Source organism: Apus apus, chromosome 2 (assembly GCF_020740795.1).
Source record: "Apus apus isolate bApuApu2 chromosome 2, bApuApu2.pri.cur, whole genome shotgun sequence".
In the NCBI taxonomy this organism is placed as follows: Eukaryota; Metazoa; Chordata; class Aves; order Apodiformes; family Apodidae; genus Apus; species Apus apus.
The window spans coordinates 135223940-135240102 of record NC_067283.1 but is presented as its reverse complement, the minus strand read 5'-3'; the positions used below and the strand labels follow the sequence as shown (position 1 = coordinate 135240102).

The 16163-nt window shown below is 39.1% G+C and overlaps 1 protein-coding gene across 4 annotated transcripts in view; it reads left to right on the top strand.

The window, feature by feature from the left end:
- Positions 1–15552, top strand: part of RNF19A (ring finger protein 19A, RBR E3 ubiquitin protein ligase) — a 63510-nt gene extending 47958 nt beyond the window's left edge. For all 4 annotated transcript variants that reach the window (XM_051610837.1, XM_051610840.1, XM_051610838.1 and 1 more), the window contains exons 3-10: positions 427–635; positions 2586–2730; positions 3286–3448; positions 8612–8726; positions 10736–10897; positions 11577–11790; positions 12789–12932; positions 13304–15552. In XM_051610837.1, the coding sequence (XP_051466797.1) occupies positions 427–635; positions 2586–2730; positions 3286–3448; positions 8612–8726; positions 10736–10897; positions 11577–11790; positions 12789–12932; positions 13304–13994 (1843 nt within the window). In that variant the 3' untranslated portion in view covers positions 13995–15552. The remainder of the gene's footprint in view (positions 1–426; positions 636–2585; positions 2731–3285; positions 3449–8611; positions 8727–10735; positions 10898–11576; positions 11791–12788; positions 12933–13303) is intronic.
- The last annotated feature ends 611 nt before the right edge of the window (positions 15553–16163 follow it).

Genomic DNA, 16163 nt, shown 5'->3' with positions numbered 1-16163 from the left:
TTATAGAAGGGGTCAAACATGGACATGCCCGTAGTCACTGGGATGCTTTTGAAACTGACTTTTTGTAGTTGTTTAAATATCTTGTTTTAGTTTTACCTGTCCCACTCTTTCAACTGGTTGCTTTGTGACTGCAAACCCTACAGTACTGCATTCAGCCTTAAATGCAGTATATTTCAGTACTGCATGAAGTTATTTGTGAGGGGAGGGCAAAGTGTTGCACTGATTGTAGTATTTCTGTACAGTCTTAGTCTAATGCAATAGTGATAGAGTTGTGGAAGGAAGTGGTAAGGAACCTGTGCTGGCAACCTCCTGTCAGCTCCTGATGTCCACTGCCTTTGTACCTGCTTCAGCTGCTCTGTCTTCTTTGGTCTATGGACAGAACTGGTTTTATTAACAAAATTCTCTTGCCCTTCTTCATTGTTCAAGATATGCTGTGATTGCTTTTGGATGTGCCAGCTGTCCCAAACTTACGTGTGGACGAGAAGGCTGTGGAACTGAGTTTTGCTACCACTGTAAGCAGATTTGGCATCCCAACCAGACCTGCGATGCTGCTCGCCAGGAGAGAGCTCAGAGTCTGCGCCTGAGAACAATTCGTTCTTCCTCTATTAGTTACAGCCAGGAATCTGGAGCAGCAGGTATTTGTGATTAGGATGCTGTGTCTGTAAAATACCTTTTTAGTACATTTGCACAACTAACTCTGAAAAGGAGAGAACTGAATAGTAGCATGGTAGATGCTAGCTGCTTTGTGTTTCAGAAACGTAAAATATACAATTTAAAGTTTGAATTAAAATTTTAAATATTATAATTTGAAATACTCTGTGATCAGAGCACGTGACTTCAATCTTAGAGGCTTGTAAGCATTTTAAATTCTTATTTTGTAGCTGAAAAATGTGAAGTCAAAGGGAATTGCTGCAAAGCATTCTGTTTGGCATGCTGTCTTCAGTAGTTTTATCACTTACAGACTGGGAACACTTATTTTCTCCACTGTAGGTGAAGTTTCACAGGACTGCTAATAATAAAATTAAGGGACTGTTAAAAATAAAGCTCAAAACTCACTGATTTTCTGCTTTTAAAAGAGACTGTTAGTCTGATACCAGTTCTGACGTTTGACATCTATATTATTACTAATTTCTGTTTTTAAATAAAATGCTCATCTGTCTTGTCTACCAAAAAGCAAACAGTTCCATCTCTTAAAATTGGGCTTGTTTGTAACCCCTGAAAAAAAGACAATAAACTATTCAGACTAGTATTATGCACAGCAAGAGTCCAGTTTGCTGTTGATGAGAGTTGGCTCTGAACTGATCTGTTTGGCAGCTTTTGTCTGCCTGACCTAACAAAGTACATGTATGGGGGACTCTCGCTTTAACCTTGAATGTAGTTAGAGCTGTTATTCTCCAATCCAGCCCTAGATTTGGGAGTTTCTAATTTGTTGTTTGTCCTGGCTTTTTTTTAACAAGGCATCTTGCCTTAAAAATTGACATCTTGCTCTAGTTTTCAAATATATTTTAAAATAAACTAAATAAATTAGCATGCCAGCATCTTCCCTTTCCCTCTCAGTCCCAGCATGAACAGCAGTAGCTCTGCCATACCTGTGCTGTAAGGACTTGCACAGGTTAGTTAGTGCTCTTTAGGTTGTGCATCTGTTTCCATCTGGGGATAGCTAGTCCTGTCAGCTGCTCACGGTCTCTGTGCACTGGAGTTGGTACAGGTAGTGTTTTCTGCTGGTTCTGCACCTCTTTGGATATTCTTTATCCCAAGTATAACTCCTCTTTCCATTTGTCCTACCTAGTAACACAGGGGCAGTAAACTTGGACTTTTACACGAGGAGCTGCAAGCTATTTTGTATGCTGTGAGTAAATAGCTTGTCCCAAAGGGCAGAGGCTAGCCAGTAATGTGAAGGAGCAAAGATCACAACTGTGTGGTTGTGTCAGTATGCATGTATTTCACTGTTGCTCAGTGACCCATGTTAATGATAGAGCTAGTCAATTAACCACATTTTTCTGTATTTGACATGGGAACAAGGACACCCTCTACAATTTTCTTTTTGCTACAGTATTTTTTTTTTCTAGAGAGTAAGTAGTAAGTAGGGCTGTGAAAAAGACTCAAGCAGGTTGGTGATAACAAAGAAGTGCACTTAATGTGGAAGGGGAGGTGGATTTAAGAGGAAATAACAACAGTGGAGACAGAATATTCAGGTGAAAAATTCCTAACAGCATGAAATGTAGAAGAGGATTATATTTAAAGACACGGTATTATCAGTTGTGTATAAATATGCATATTTAATGTCCCACTCTAATATATATTGCATTAGAAAATCCTTGGACAGAGTGTATGCATTAACTGTTCAGTTACTCGAATGTGATGTAAACATGCCTCGTTTTCATTAGTTTTACTTGGTCCAGGGTTTGCAGGTACAAATTACTATCAAGGCATTGCCAGGTCAAGATTTGTAAAGCAAAACTGTAATAAACTTCTTCCATTTTTCAGGTAATGGTTCAGTTGGCTTTCTCAAACATACATCTGTATTTTTATTAAATTTGTTTCTCTAATTAACTGATATGATCTTAATATTCATTTTTAAACAGCTGATGACATAAAGCCATGCCCACGCTGTGCTGCTTATATAATAAAAATGAATGATGGAAGCTGCAATCATATGACTTGTGCTGTCTGTGGCTGTGAATTCTGTTGGCTGTGTATGAAAGAGATCTCAGATTTACATTATTTAAGGTACATTTAAGAACAAAAAGATCTGCATGGTTGTTAACGTTTTCTAAAGTATATAGAAGTAGACTAATGGGTACTGTAAGTTTAGCTTTCTTCCTGTTGGGGTAGATACTCACAGTTGAAGTATCCATATCTGAGAATTTAAATTAGTGCTTTCTTGTTTTTTATTTTTAAATATTTTTCTAAGTTTGATGTGTGCAATGTGTACTTAGTACAACAAATGAAGTGTTTTAGATGAACATACCCACTAAATACTGCCCAATACTGCTGTATTGTCTTGGTAGTAAGAGATACAAAAACTGTGAATAATCAGTAAGGTGTAAGTTACCTGTGAACCACAGATTGGCATGTGGTGGCATGTGGTGTGCTTCTCTTTATGTTGCAAAATATACTGTAAAGACAAAAGAAAAGAAGTGTGAAGAAGTTACAACTGATGATTTGGTACCTATACCATCTGTCGCTTGAACCCAAGAACAATAATTTTGTAACTAGAGAACAATTTAGGACTGTGTAGTTGATTTATGTACAATTTCTTCACAATTTTCTTCTTTCTATTAGCCCATCAGGTTGCACCTTCTGGGGAAAGAAACCATGGAGCCGTAAGAAGAAAATACTGTGGCAACTAGGGACACTTGTTGGAGCTCCTGTAGGAATTGCCTTAATAGCTGGCATTGCTATTCCTGCTATGATTATTGGAATTCCTGTGTATGTGGGACGTAAGGTAAAACATGCTACAACTGCTAACATGTTTTGGGTTTTACCTTCTGTATTGCATGATTTGGGTAATACTAGCTATCTTCATCAGCCTTCAAAACAAAAGCAAACCCAAAAAATGAAAATAAAAATAAAACTTCCCCCCCCCCAAAAAAAAAAAAAGCCCAAATCAAACAACCCCCAAGAACCCCAAACAAACCACCCACTGGATTGTTTAAGGGTGTTTGTTTCAGTTACACAGGAAGGAGAAGCAGTGTTTTAAGAATGTAATTCCTCTTAAAACAGGCAGAGTGGTACACTGATTAATTTCCAATTTCTGCGTCTTGCCAAGGGAGTTCTTGCATGCTTTTTCAAATTGTTCTGTTTTTAAACCTCTGGTTTCCCTTGTGGACCTTAGAATTAAACAATATTTTTAAGGGAGAAGGAATCATAGAATTATAGAATGGTTTAGGTTGGAAGGGACCTTAAAAATCATCTAGTTCCACCCCCCATGCATGGGCCACTGACCAGGTTGCTCAGAGCCCCATCCAACCTGGCCTTGCCACTTCCAGGGATGAGGCATCCATCGCCTCCTTGGGCAGCCTGTTCCAGTGTCTCACCACCCTCGCATTAAAGAATTTCTTCCTAATTTCTAATCTAAATCTACCCTCTTCCAGTTTAAAGGAACATTCCTTTGTCCAGGACATTCCCCTTTGTCCTGTCACCACATGCCCTTGTAAAAAGTCCCTCCCCAGCTTTCCTTTGGGCTCTTCAGGCACTGGAAGGCTGCTGTAAGGTCTCCCTGGAGCCTTCTCCTCCCCAGGCTGAACAGCTCGAACTCTCTCAGCCTGTCTTCATAGGAGAGGTGCTCCAGCCCTCTGATCATCTTTGTGGCCCTCCTCTGGACTCCTCCAAGAGCTCCATGTCCTTCCTGTGTTGAGGGCTCCAGAACTTGACACAGTATTCCAGATGGGGTCTCACCAGCACTAAGTAGATAAGGAGAATCTATCCCCTTTACCTGCTCTCCACACATCTTTTCATGCAGCCCAGGATACAATTGGCTTTCTGGGCTGCAAGCACACATTGCTGGCTCATGCTGAGCTTCTCATCAACCAACACCCCTAAAGCCACCTTCTCAGGGCTGTTCTCAAGCTGTTTTCCACCCAACCTGTGTTTGTGCTTGGAAGGCTAAAAGAACATCCTTATTATTTGTCTTAAAAGCAGGCATTGAGATTTCCTCTGAAAAATATTATAGGTTTTACTATAAATTGCAAGGAAAATAAAAGATAACTACTCCTCCTATTTGTAATTTAGGATAAAGTAGTAAGTTACCCAGATGTCCTGGAAATGGTCTTTCTGAAATGATGACTTGGTTCAGCAGGTGCTAAGAGTTCAGTTATATGTCCTGGATGGCATAATCAGAAGATTGGATTTTCTGCTTTTATCAGCATGGATTCTCACAGTGACTGGCAGAGTCACATAATTCTACACGTATTGGAGGGGAGAAGTGTTTTTCTCTCACATGAGCTATTGCTGCTAGACAAATAGTGCAGGAATGCAGCTTTTCTTCTGTATTATTTTTTTCATATTTTTCTTTCAAACACATACTCCTACCCCTTCTGCTACAGTTAGTTTTGACCCTTCTAATCTGTTTTGTCTTAGTCCCGTACAGTCATTGGAACCTGATAAATGGTAGGAGGAAGAAGGCAGCAGTTGCTTCCTTCAAATTACCATTGCATATTCTGCTTGTCTCATTAGATTTTTGGGATAGGTCCCTATCACTGAGCACCTTTCATGTATTTGTGCAGCCTGGTCTGGTGTGAGGTGTCGCTGCTCACAGCAGAGAGGTTTGAACCCGATGGTCTGTAAGGTCCTTTCCAACCTGAACCAGTCTGTGATTAATGATAAAGTCTCAGAAAGTTAGTTTGAGAAGGCAGCCGCATGAGAATTTCCATTGTACCCCACTGCTTAATGGTAATTTTTCTGTGACTTCAGTCATGTGTTTACACTTTTCTTCAAAATGGAGATTCCACAGGCTCTCCAAACCTCGTTTTCTTACTAAAACTGATTTTTCCTGCACTAAATTCTTACTACCCTATTTTCAGCTGACATAAAGAATCTTTTTGCTTTGCAATATCCCATTACATATTTGATTATTTTTAAGTCCACTTTCATTCTTATCTCTTAAGTAAACCTAGCACTTCAGTTTTCTTGACTCTGATTCTCATCTCAATTTCTTTCCAGTTGTTTGTAGTGCCTTTGTTATTGCCCAGTTTGAATACAGCAGGGAAGCTGAAGCATTACTACTCCTAAGTTAAATGAAAGGGTGATCCAGTGCATGTCACTGCCAGTTATCTGTTTCTCAACAAAATTCCCCACAGTACTGATAATTTAGGCAGTTGATCTCTTCTGTAAGGCTAGTCTTGAACTCTCTACCGTTGTGCTGCATCTTAGTCTTTTGAGGCTGTTTTTTCAACTTCTCAAGACTTGTATGAGTTCTGGCATTCTTGCAACATTGCCAGGTTGTTTTGGCCTGAACTTCTTCCATCTTCCAGGTTAATCAAAGTGTTGAATACTCTTGGGTCCAAGACATAACTCTTACAAAAAGTACAGGGGCAAGAGTTTCAATTGGAGAGTAAAAAAACCTGATGACTGCTCAGGTGTTTCTGTCAGTTTTACATGAAGCTAATAGTTGATTTCTCTAGTGCTTTTTTCAGTCTAGACCATTACAAACTGTTAGCGTCTCCTACAAGAAAATGTCAAATTTTGTTCATGTCAGTGCATGACATCTGTTTGGCCCCATCCTCAAGGCTAGTTGTCACAGAAGAAAATTAAATCAACGTGATTTCTACTTGGGAAAAAAACCCCAAACAGCGTGGCCTTTATTCCTGCATTTCCTTTGGTGTCTGCAAGTTTCCAGTTTTCAGGAAATTAAAGTTCAGTTCACTGTTCTTTAATTGCCCAGCTTCTTGTTATACACCTTTTTAAAGATTAGCATTGCATTTTAACTTTTTTCTAGTTTTCCTGATTTTTCTTTTTCAGACATCTTTTGTGAACAATTTCAGAAACTCTTATTAGTGGCTCTGAAATTGGGCATGCTGAGATTTTTCAAATCATTTCATATAATTGTACTCTAACCTGTTCTTTTCCTACAGGTATTACTCCTTTGTCACCAGTCATCTGGCTCATGGTTGATCTTTAGTGACAACTGAAGGGGAAAAAAAAAAAGAGCAAGCCTCCAGTTTCATCTGCTGGCTGTCTTTCTGTTTTTGTTAAATAGCAATTTGATCCATTTTGGTCTTCCTCTTGCTAGGAGCGTAGTTGCAGAATAATTTCTTGTTGACTTTTATGTCCCTTGCTTTTTGTCTCCTCTATTTTAACCTTTCTTATTTTCTCCTGACACTCTCATGCTGTTCCTTTATCCACATTCATAGTAATCTGACCTACTTTCTATCAGTAAAGGAAACGTCGTGTTCTTTTAAACATTCTGTCTGTCTTCTGTATTGGAAGAGCTTGTGCTTCTGCTTTGATTAGTTTCCCTAAGGAAGTGCTAGTCCTCTCTTTTTGTAGATAGAAGTCTTGCAACCTACCAGTTCTCTGCAGTTAATGAAATCCATTTTCTTCTGGCCCAGCATTCTTACTTGATTATTCTTCTTTACTTAATATTCTGAAGTCCTTACTTAGTCATTCCTACCAATGTAACCTCCTATCTTGATGTTTTCTATCAGTTTCTTCTCTGTATCCACTTCCTGCCATTCCTTTTTCTTGCTTTATGATTAAGGAATCCAGTAGCCTTTAGAGAAATCTTTGTTGTATGCCTTTTGTTTCGGTACTTAAAATTGCCCATAGCAATAAAATTAAATGCTTGAGATGATCCTGCTAATTGCTTTCAGAGCCCCATGAAACCTAGTCTGCCTGTGTTTGTAACTCTTGCACACACAGACTGTGAGAGCTTTCCGCTCAGTTTTTCTTTTTTAATCCATAGGTGTGTTCCATGTTCAGGTGCTCCCTAGCTCTGTGTTGCTCTTTGTATAATGAACCTCAGAGCAAGTCAATACAATCTCTTTATATGAAGTGCAGTGTCTTCTCTGCCCTTTCCTTGCCTGAACAAATACAGATACTTGAAGTTTATTCCAAAATGAGAAACACCCCACCAAATCTCCAATTGAAATTCTAATTTAGGAAACACATTTGTTAAAACTTCCAACTAATTTTTTTAATCCCTTTTGCAGTAGCATATTGATACTAAAATATTTGTGACTATTCTCTTGATGCCCTTTTGTTCCTCATTAGATGCAGTGGGGATTAACTTAGCCTTGTGACGACCACTGAGATAGTGACCTATTGTTCTTTTGTAATTATATCTCAACCAAGAATGATGATAGATGGAGTGCATATCCCTGAAAAGTCATGTTCCTAGAGAGAGTAAATTAAACATACAAGAAGAGGGAAATCTCTATAAACTGATTATTTTTGTTTGATTTTTTAAGGCCTTTCAGGTTCATATGGGATTTGCAGCAGATAAGTTTGAGGCAGTCACATTTCAAACTTGAACTGTCAGTAAGGGTTTTGGTTAGCAGATTCCTGGGGCAATAGTAGCACAGCTAAGACTCAGGTTTGCTAAAACATTTTCTGTCTCAACAGCTTGTCATGAGAGGGTGCCAGGGCAACAGAGTTCTTGCTCTCTCCTTTCCCAGGATATGTTTGGTGAAGGATGCTTTCCTTCAAGATTTTCATAACTCTGCTATGTCAACCATGGATCTAATAATCTGTGAAAATTTCACTCCCCATTGTTCTCAGGGGAAGGGTGACTGGGAATAAGTGATGTCAATTTGATGTGGTGTAATTCTTTGATCCTGAAAATTGTCTGCTCCTACCAGCCATGTAATCTGGAGTAATGATTAAACAAACAAAGCTGTTCAATTACTTAGCTCTTTTAACTTAATGGTGAAAATAAACACTTAGTTGCTGGATGAGAGGACTTACAACTTTCAGAAAGTTGCCTAAAATTAAGAAATGTATCAAATTATTTTTCTTTAAGATAAGGAATAAATTGTGACATAGAATGTGGTCTTTCTGGAGGAAAGCAGGGTACAGATTCCAAGCTACTATATGTGAGTTCTCCCATCCTGGCAGCAATGCATTATTGATGACAATAATACTCTAAAAAAACCTTTCTTCTTTTCTTCAGATTCACAATCGATATGAAGGCAAAGACATTTCAAAGCACAAGCGAAACTTGGCTATAGCAGGTGGTGTAACCTTATCTGTAATTGTTTCTCCTGTTGTAGCTGCAGTAACTGTAGGTAAGCAAATATTACTATCTTGTGTATTGGTAGCACCTTGCAACCAGAACTTTGTAAGCACACATGAATGAAACAGCTGAGATAAGTCCTGTAGTTTCCTTTTATAAGTGAAGGAACTGAGGAATCTGAGGTTCTACATGTATTGGGGCAGAATGGAGAATGCAGTACTTCAGGAAATGATGCTGCATTAAAATCAAGAATTGAAAACAATTTTTATCTTGCAGATGGAAATTTCCACATTGTCATATCTGGCTTTTAAAACTTTAAATATTTAAAGTTTTTTTAAGTGACTGAATAAGAAAAAAGCCTTGCCACAGAGTCTGTTCATATTGAATGACTTCATATCAAACTTTTCTCAACACAAAAGAAAAATAGTCTCTTACACTTAACATGACAGTAATTGGCAAAGTATTTGTTATGCTTTGGGGATCAGTTTGAATTCTGTGCCATTCTTATAGAGATTGTTGGAGATGGCATTTGAGGAAAATCTGGCTGTACATTACAAAATACTTAACATGTAATTTCAAGACCACCATAAACAAACCCTGATTTTTTTTTTTTAAAGGAGTGAACTTGCCCAGCACTGCCTTGCATCTCCTTTGTTGCACCTCTGCATTGCATAGTAACTGCCATAACTGATTCACATTAAGACCCACCACTGAGTTTTAAGCTGGATCAGTTCCCTGATCCCATTCATCACACAGTTGTGGATGCAGTATTCCCCCTTGTGCCAGAAGTTGTGCTCAGAGAGGAATGAGTGGCTTTGGGAAGACAGGGAGACAGGGCCAGTTTTAGCAAGTGGTGATGTAATTGTCCACAAAGCTGTGGCCCTAACCTGCTTGTTAACAGTGGTGAACCACTGTGCAAATGCAAATATACTAGTCATAAGACTGTCTGGTGTCTGTCAGCATTGCATTGCTCTCATGCAACTGTGCTGTCACATCCCTCAGTCTCATAGATGGATTTGCAGATCTGCTTTACCTCATTCTTTTGAGCTGTTTCTTATTCCTGACTAGAGGCAAAACTTGGCTTTTTAGGGAAGCAGTTGGGTTTTTATTTGGTGGAGCTTTTACTCTTGTCCTATTGCCATTACCACACAGCCTCCAGTCTCAGGACATTATATGGCTTCCAAAGTAATGAACTTGAGAATATGGATTTCCTCTTTGGATGGTGAGGAGTTTCTTGTGAAAGGGGCTTCTCTAATGAACCTTTAAGTTAGTCTGAGAAGCCTTTGCGTTAGGTCTGTCTCTGTCCTGGCTTCTTCAGAATGTGTCAGCTTGACGTTTTTCTGTACCTTCAGAATACTTCCATCATGCATATGCCAAAGGAGGAACTTTTCATTGTCCCTGGGAACAGATGGGGTGGAAGTGTGTGTATATCTGTGCACACTTTAGCCCACAGTTCTTTGAGCGGTTTCCCTTAACTCCTGCCACTCTTCTCCAAATAATTGTTTACTTTAAAGGAAAACTTGCATAATTAAAATTTTCAAACTGAATCAGTGTGAGACAATAAATATGAAAGGTCCCACAGTAATAGTTAATGGTAAGTCCTATTAAATTGATAGAAAAACCCTGCTGACTTCAGTGGATGCAATATCAAGCCTCTAATTAAATAAGTAGAGGTAGTAACATTTTTGGTTGAATAACTTTTGAAATGAGTCTCTGTTTCTGCTTCACAGGTGAAACATTATTACAGTCCCCAATTGAGCTTATATATGAACCTTTAAAGTATATTAATTTTGTTTGTAAAAGATGTAGTGGATATACTGGAAGTACTAATTCATCAAGCATTAAGCTTCTCTGCCTGCCAATGCTGATAGAGGACTTTCTGTCTGCTGAAAGCACTTTCCTGTCATTTCACCATAGTGATTTACTAATATTCCTTGATTTTGCTCCCTCCTGACTTCTTTCAAGTGTGAAAAATTAAGTAATCATGGAAAATGAAATAGCTTTTATGAAAGGTTCTAAAATGTAAGTCACATTTAATGAAAGACTGTATTTGCTCTGTAGGTATTGGTGTTCCTATTATGCTGGCTTACGTATATGGAGTCGTTCCAATTTCTCTGTGCCGGAGTGGAGGCTGTGGTGTGTCAGCAGGCAATGGAAAAGGTGTCAGGATAGAATTTGATGATGAAAATGATATAAATGTGGGTGGAACAAATGCAGCTGTAGGTAAGAAAATTGTGTGTTTCCTTTTCTGTAAATTTGGGGTTTATGACTTAGATTTGAAGGCCTTAGAGACGAGAGTACTGATTTGCAGAAGATGTGCTGTACAGGACTGCCTCTGCTTGTGGCTGAAATACCACTCTCAGATGAGGATAGTGTCTCTCTGTTTATGTTGTGCTATAGTACAAACCTTGAAGCTTTTCTTGCCTGTTTGAATCAAAACCAGACTCAAGTAAAGTCTTTTTTTATAGGTAGAAGTTTTAAGTGAAAATTAATGCTGCTTTTGCAGAGTACTGGTTTGTGGAAACTTGCTGGCTTCCATGTTTTTGTCTCTAGTAGGGGGAAGTAAATGCTGGTCTTTCACTAGTTTTATTACATGGCAATATCCTTTGTGGTAGGGTCTCTGTTTTTGTTAACTCCATGTTACCTGTCTTATCAATGGCTAACTTTTTCTAAGTATCTAACCATTATAGCAACTTGAAGAAAGGTCTTTTTCTTTGTGTTGTTTGGTTTTTTTTTGTTTGTTTGCTTGTTTTTTTTTTTTTACAAAGTTATCGTTTCTGTCACAGTATGTTTTACAAATCCTTTTTCTCAGCATAATTTCAGGAACTGTTTCCATGGTCACATTCTAGAAGCTACTAAGTTCTGCTCCCATAATTGACAAGGCTTCTTTATTTCTGTCTAGATACCACTTCAGTAGCAGAGGCACGTCATAACCCCAGCATAGGCGAGGGGAGCGTTGGAGGACTGACTGGCAGCCTGAGTGCAAGTGGCAGCCACATGGACAGAATAGGAGCCATTCGAGACAACCTAAGTGAAACTGCCAGTACCATGGCCCTGGCTGGGGCTAGCATCACAGGGAGTCTCTCAGGAAGTGCAATGGTTAACTGCTTTAACAGGTAAGAGACATGCTTTCTGCCACATGTATCCTGCTCTACATGTAAGCAGAAGTAATATTACTAGGGTTTTTTTGAGATTCTTGTCACTTAGGTGTTCAGTGCCTCCCGTCAATTGAGGCCTTACTGATTGTTGGCTGTCCTGTGCCCTGAAGGGAAAGGGAATGTCTGGAAAGGATTATTAACATTTAGGGTTCAGGATGGAATTTGATCTTTAAATCAGGTACAAGCACAGCTCATTTTTTTAGGTAATTTGGCAGTCCAGGCTACTTAGAACAAGGCAGGCAGGACAGCATCAGGAGTTTCCTTATGTGTTTCAGGCTGTGACTGCTGAGTGAGGTGTACCTGTCCTCCTTTTTAAAGTACTGGGGGTGGAAAACAAAACGAAAAAACATTTCCAGTTCACTGAACAAGGCATTTGGAAAAAAAGCTTATCATTTGATTCCTGGCTTGTCTGCTCAGCCAAACTTAAGATTGCTCAGGTTTCTATTATTCCTGTTGGGAGCTGATAACAATACAATGTAAAGCAGAGTACAGAACACAGTTCTCTGCCTGTTACTTGATTAGTGATAATTTTGCAGCTACAGAAACGGGAACTGTAATGTCTTGAGCTTATGTACCCTTCTGTTTAAAATGGAAAAAACTAAGTACAGGGCACTCTCTGCAAAAGAGTTGTAGCTAAGCCTGGAAGTTTTTCTTGCAAATCTGAAGGAGGAGACAATCCAGAACCTCTGGTTAACACACAACATTTTGCTTTGTTGGAAAGTTCATCTGCTTTTGCTTTTGGGTGGTTTGGTTTTTAATCAGAAAATAGTCTTTTTTGACAGTGTGAAGAGAGAACATGTTTCATTAGAGTTAATATGTGCATCTGTACTGGAGTAGCTAATAAACTTTACTTACTACTGAATAGTGGAGAAACTGTACAAGGTGACACTAATTTTCAACTAGTGTGCTTTAACTGTAGCAGCAGTGTAATATATGTAACTTTCTTTCTCTCCAAGACTGGAAGTACAAGCAGACGTACAGAAAGAACGATACAGTCTGAGTGGAGAATCTGGTACAGTTAGTTTGGGAACAGTTAGTGATAATGCCAGTACCAAAGCAATGGCAGGATCCATCCTGAACTCCTACATCCCTTTGGACAGGTGAGAGAAATGCGGTGAAAATAGACGATAAATATGCCTTACTTATTAAAGGATATTCTAAGTATGCCTCAGCTGTTCTTTAATAATTACCCTTTGAAACTGCATATTCTGTTACAAATTGAATTACATATGTCTGCTTATGGGTAATTTCCAAGCATGAATGCCATCACTGGAGCTCAGTAAAGGTGTGATCTTTCAGATTTTGTTTTTCTTTGAGCCATTTATTTGGCTGAACATGTTTTCTAAACAAGTTAGATCTCTCTAACTTCCCTCTGCTGTGTGTCTTGAAAAGCAGTTAAGAGTTTGTTTTGCTGTGTTAGCTGGCTTGTCTTAGATGACCGCTTACACTCACGGATTCCTGCTTGTTCTAGGGAAGGCAACAGTATGGAAGTGCAAGTGGATATTGAGTCCAAGCCAGCCAAATTCAGACACAACAGCGGAAGCAGCAGCGTTGATGATGGCAGCGCTGCCGGTCGCAGTAATGCCGGGTGTTCCTCGGCCTGCCTGCCAGAAAGCAAATCTAGTGCCACCAAGTGGTCCAAAGAAACAACAGCAGGAAAAAAGTGCAAAGGTAAGCTGAGAAAGAAGAGCAGCATGAAGATAAACGAGACGAGAGAGGACATGGATGCTCAGCTGTTGGAACAACAAAGCACAAACTCCAGTGAATTTGACTCTCCCTCTCTTAGCGATAGTATCCCATCTGTAGCCGATTCTCACTCCAGTCATTTTTCTGAGTTTAGTTGCTCAGATATGGAAAGTATGAAAACTTCCTGTAGCCATGGTTCCAGCGACTATCATACCCGCTTTACCACAGTCAGTGTTCTTCCAGAGGTGGAAAACGATCGCTTGGAAAACTCTCCACAGCCAAGTGGAATCCCTGCTCCTGTTCCAACAGCCCCAAGCACCGATGTTCCACAGCTGAGTTACATTGCTGAGGAAAGCATTCATAAGGGGTCTTCGAAAGACGTAGATTTAGGTGGTGGTGAAACACTGAAAGAAACAAACAACAACCATTCACAACATGCTGGGGAGTTAAGCACTGCTATTCAGACTGAAATATAAGCCTATAAGTGCTGCAAAAGTGTATTTACCACTAAAGAACCCTGTCTGAAAGCTGGTTGAATTACATGGAACTTTGCAAAGTTTCAGGTGACCAGCAGAAGCAAGGTTTTGATACAACTACATTTTATATATACTTGTCTGCTAAGGCAAAATACTTCATATGGATCTTAGACCTGTGTCAAGAGACATGAAGGCTTTAACCAAGTGCATTACAGCAGTACAGATACGTCCATGTTTTGTATTTTTGCCACAACTTTGCTTGAAAGCATATACTTGGTGTATTTAGGTCAAAACTGGTAAATTCTTCATATGTTAAATGCTGAAATGAATAATATGTCCTGCACTGTTCACTTGGAAAACATGAGGTTTGGGAGAAATGGGTGTTAGCTGAGCACTAGTGACTTAAAACCATTCTTGTGTGAACTCTAAGGAAGCAAAAGTTTGGCAGAGACCTGTACAAACATCCTTCAACAGTGAATATTCGTAATGATAATTTTGTTTCATAACTGGACACACACTGTAATGAGAATGCATGCAGAATGATCTGCATATCTTCAGATGGATGTAGCCTGTGTCAGAAGTGTTTGTGTGTACAATTTGAGCAAGGTTATTGCATTTTACATCATTTTGAAACAGAAGAAATTGGTACTTAATGTATGGTGGAATGGAGATGTCACCTGTGAAGAACAGCAGGGTTACTTACTTATTCATGCAACCAACCATGCAGCAGATAAGGCTACTATATAGTGTATAAAAACTGTAAAAATAACAGTCCAGTGATTTATAAGCATTGTAGAAAAGCAGATGCTGTCACCTTTCATTAGGGGGGGAAAACAGTGCCCCATCAATTCTTGGTGCCTTTGGAAAAGACTGGGTTTGAAGTGCCTGGTCGTTTGAGGATTTTACTGTAATGTTTTCCAGAATGTCCTCTTTGGCCACCTAGGATCACAAAAGAAAATTCTAGTGAATAAAATGACTGTGGTAGATAAATGTATAGTAATAATGAAGTATTAGCCTACCAAAGACTCACTCAGGCTTTAGTGGACATGACATCCCTTTGCAAGATATGCATATCTTCAGTCCCAGAATCAAAGTGCAGTGCAATGACAGCCCAAGTGTAAAGATGGGTTCCAAATATGCTGGTTTTTTTCCTTTTATTTTGCCTATGGGAGATGTACAGCTGAACACAAACTGAAGCTGGCCAAAGCGCCTGCACTGTTAATGTTTTGGGGTTTTTTTTGCTATGTAATTCACTAAAATGAAAAAAAAGAAATAAATATATTGTGAATATCAGAATAACAGTTAACAATGTTTTGTCTTGTGTTTCATGTATTGCCATTATGGTGCTACTGGAAGTTTGGTTGGATAAAAATAAAATGCCATCAGCTGCAGTCCTCTTCCATGACTTATCCTCACCAGTTTCAGTAATATGCTTATAACACTAGTGCCAGTTATGTTATTTGATAATGCTTGTTACAGTGTTTGTATATTTGCAAATCAGTTTTGCTCAATAATAGGCGTGTAAACTGCATATCTGAAATAAATGTCTAAATACTGACTTCTAGTGGTCCTTTGTTGAGCATGCTGATGAGCCTTATAGAAATGTGTTTATTCCCAGAAGGTGCTTTTTTTTTTTTCCTGTAAGGTGCTGACTGTTGTCATCTCTTGTTGCCTTTAAACACTTTCATGTTGTTAGGTGGGCTTTTGAAGTTGAATGCTCTGATACTTTGAAACATAAGATCTAAAGTTACTTGCATTTTGTACAACACTTGAACTGGATTTCTTTTCATCTTAAAGAGTAGCAATCTGAGCTGCCTGCATGGCAGGCAGGACAGCAAATGGATTTCTGAGCAGATGTGGTGTGAGGATTATTACTCTCTGAACAAAGTGGCACCATCTTGGTACAAGTGGACAGACTGCTCATATTGCTGAGCCAAACTTAAGCTCTTACTTACCCATGTAAAATGGTTCTCTCCCCAGCTGACACAGTCTGTAAGAAGTTCATTCTGAAACCCTGCAGATGGGCTAGTTTCTGGGTAACAATTGGTGTTTTTTGCTTGGCTGAACTTGCCTGTTTGTCAGGCTTATTTTATCACCTGCATCATGACAGGCTCTGGAAGTAAGAGACAAACTGGTTAGGATGTGTTACCAAAGACACAGTGTGATCTG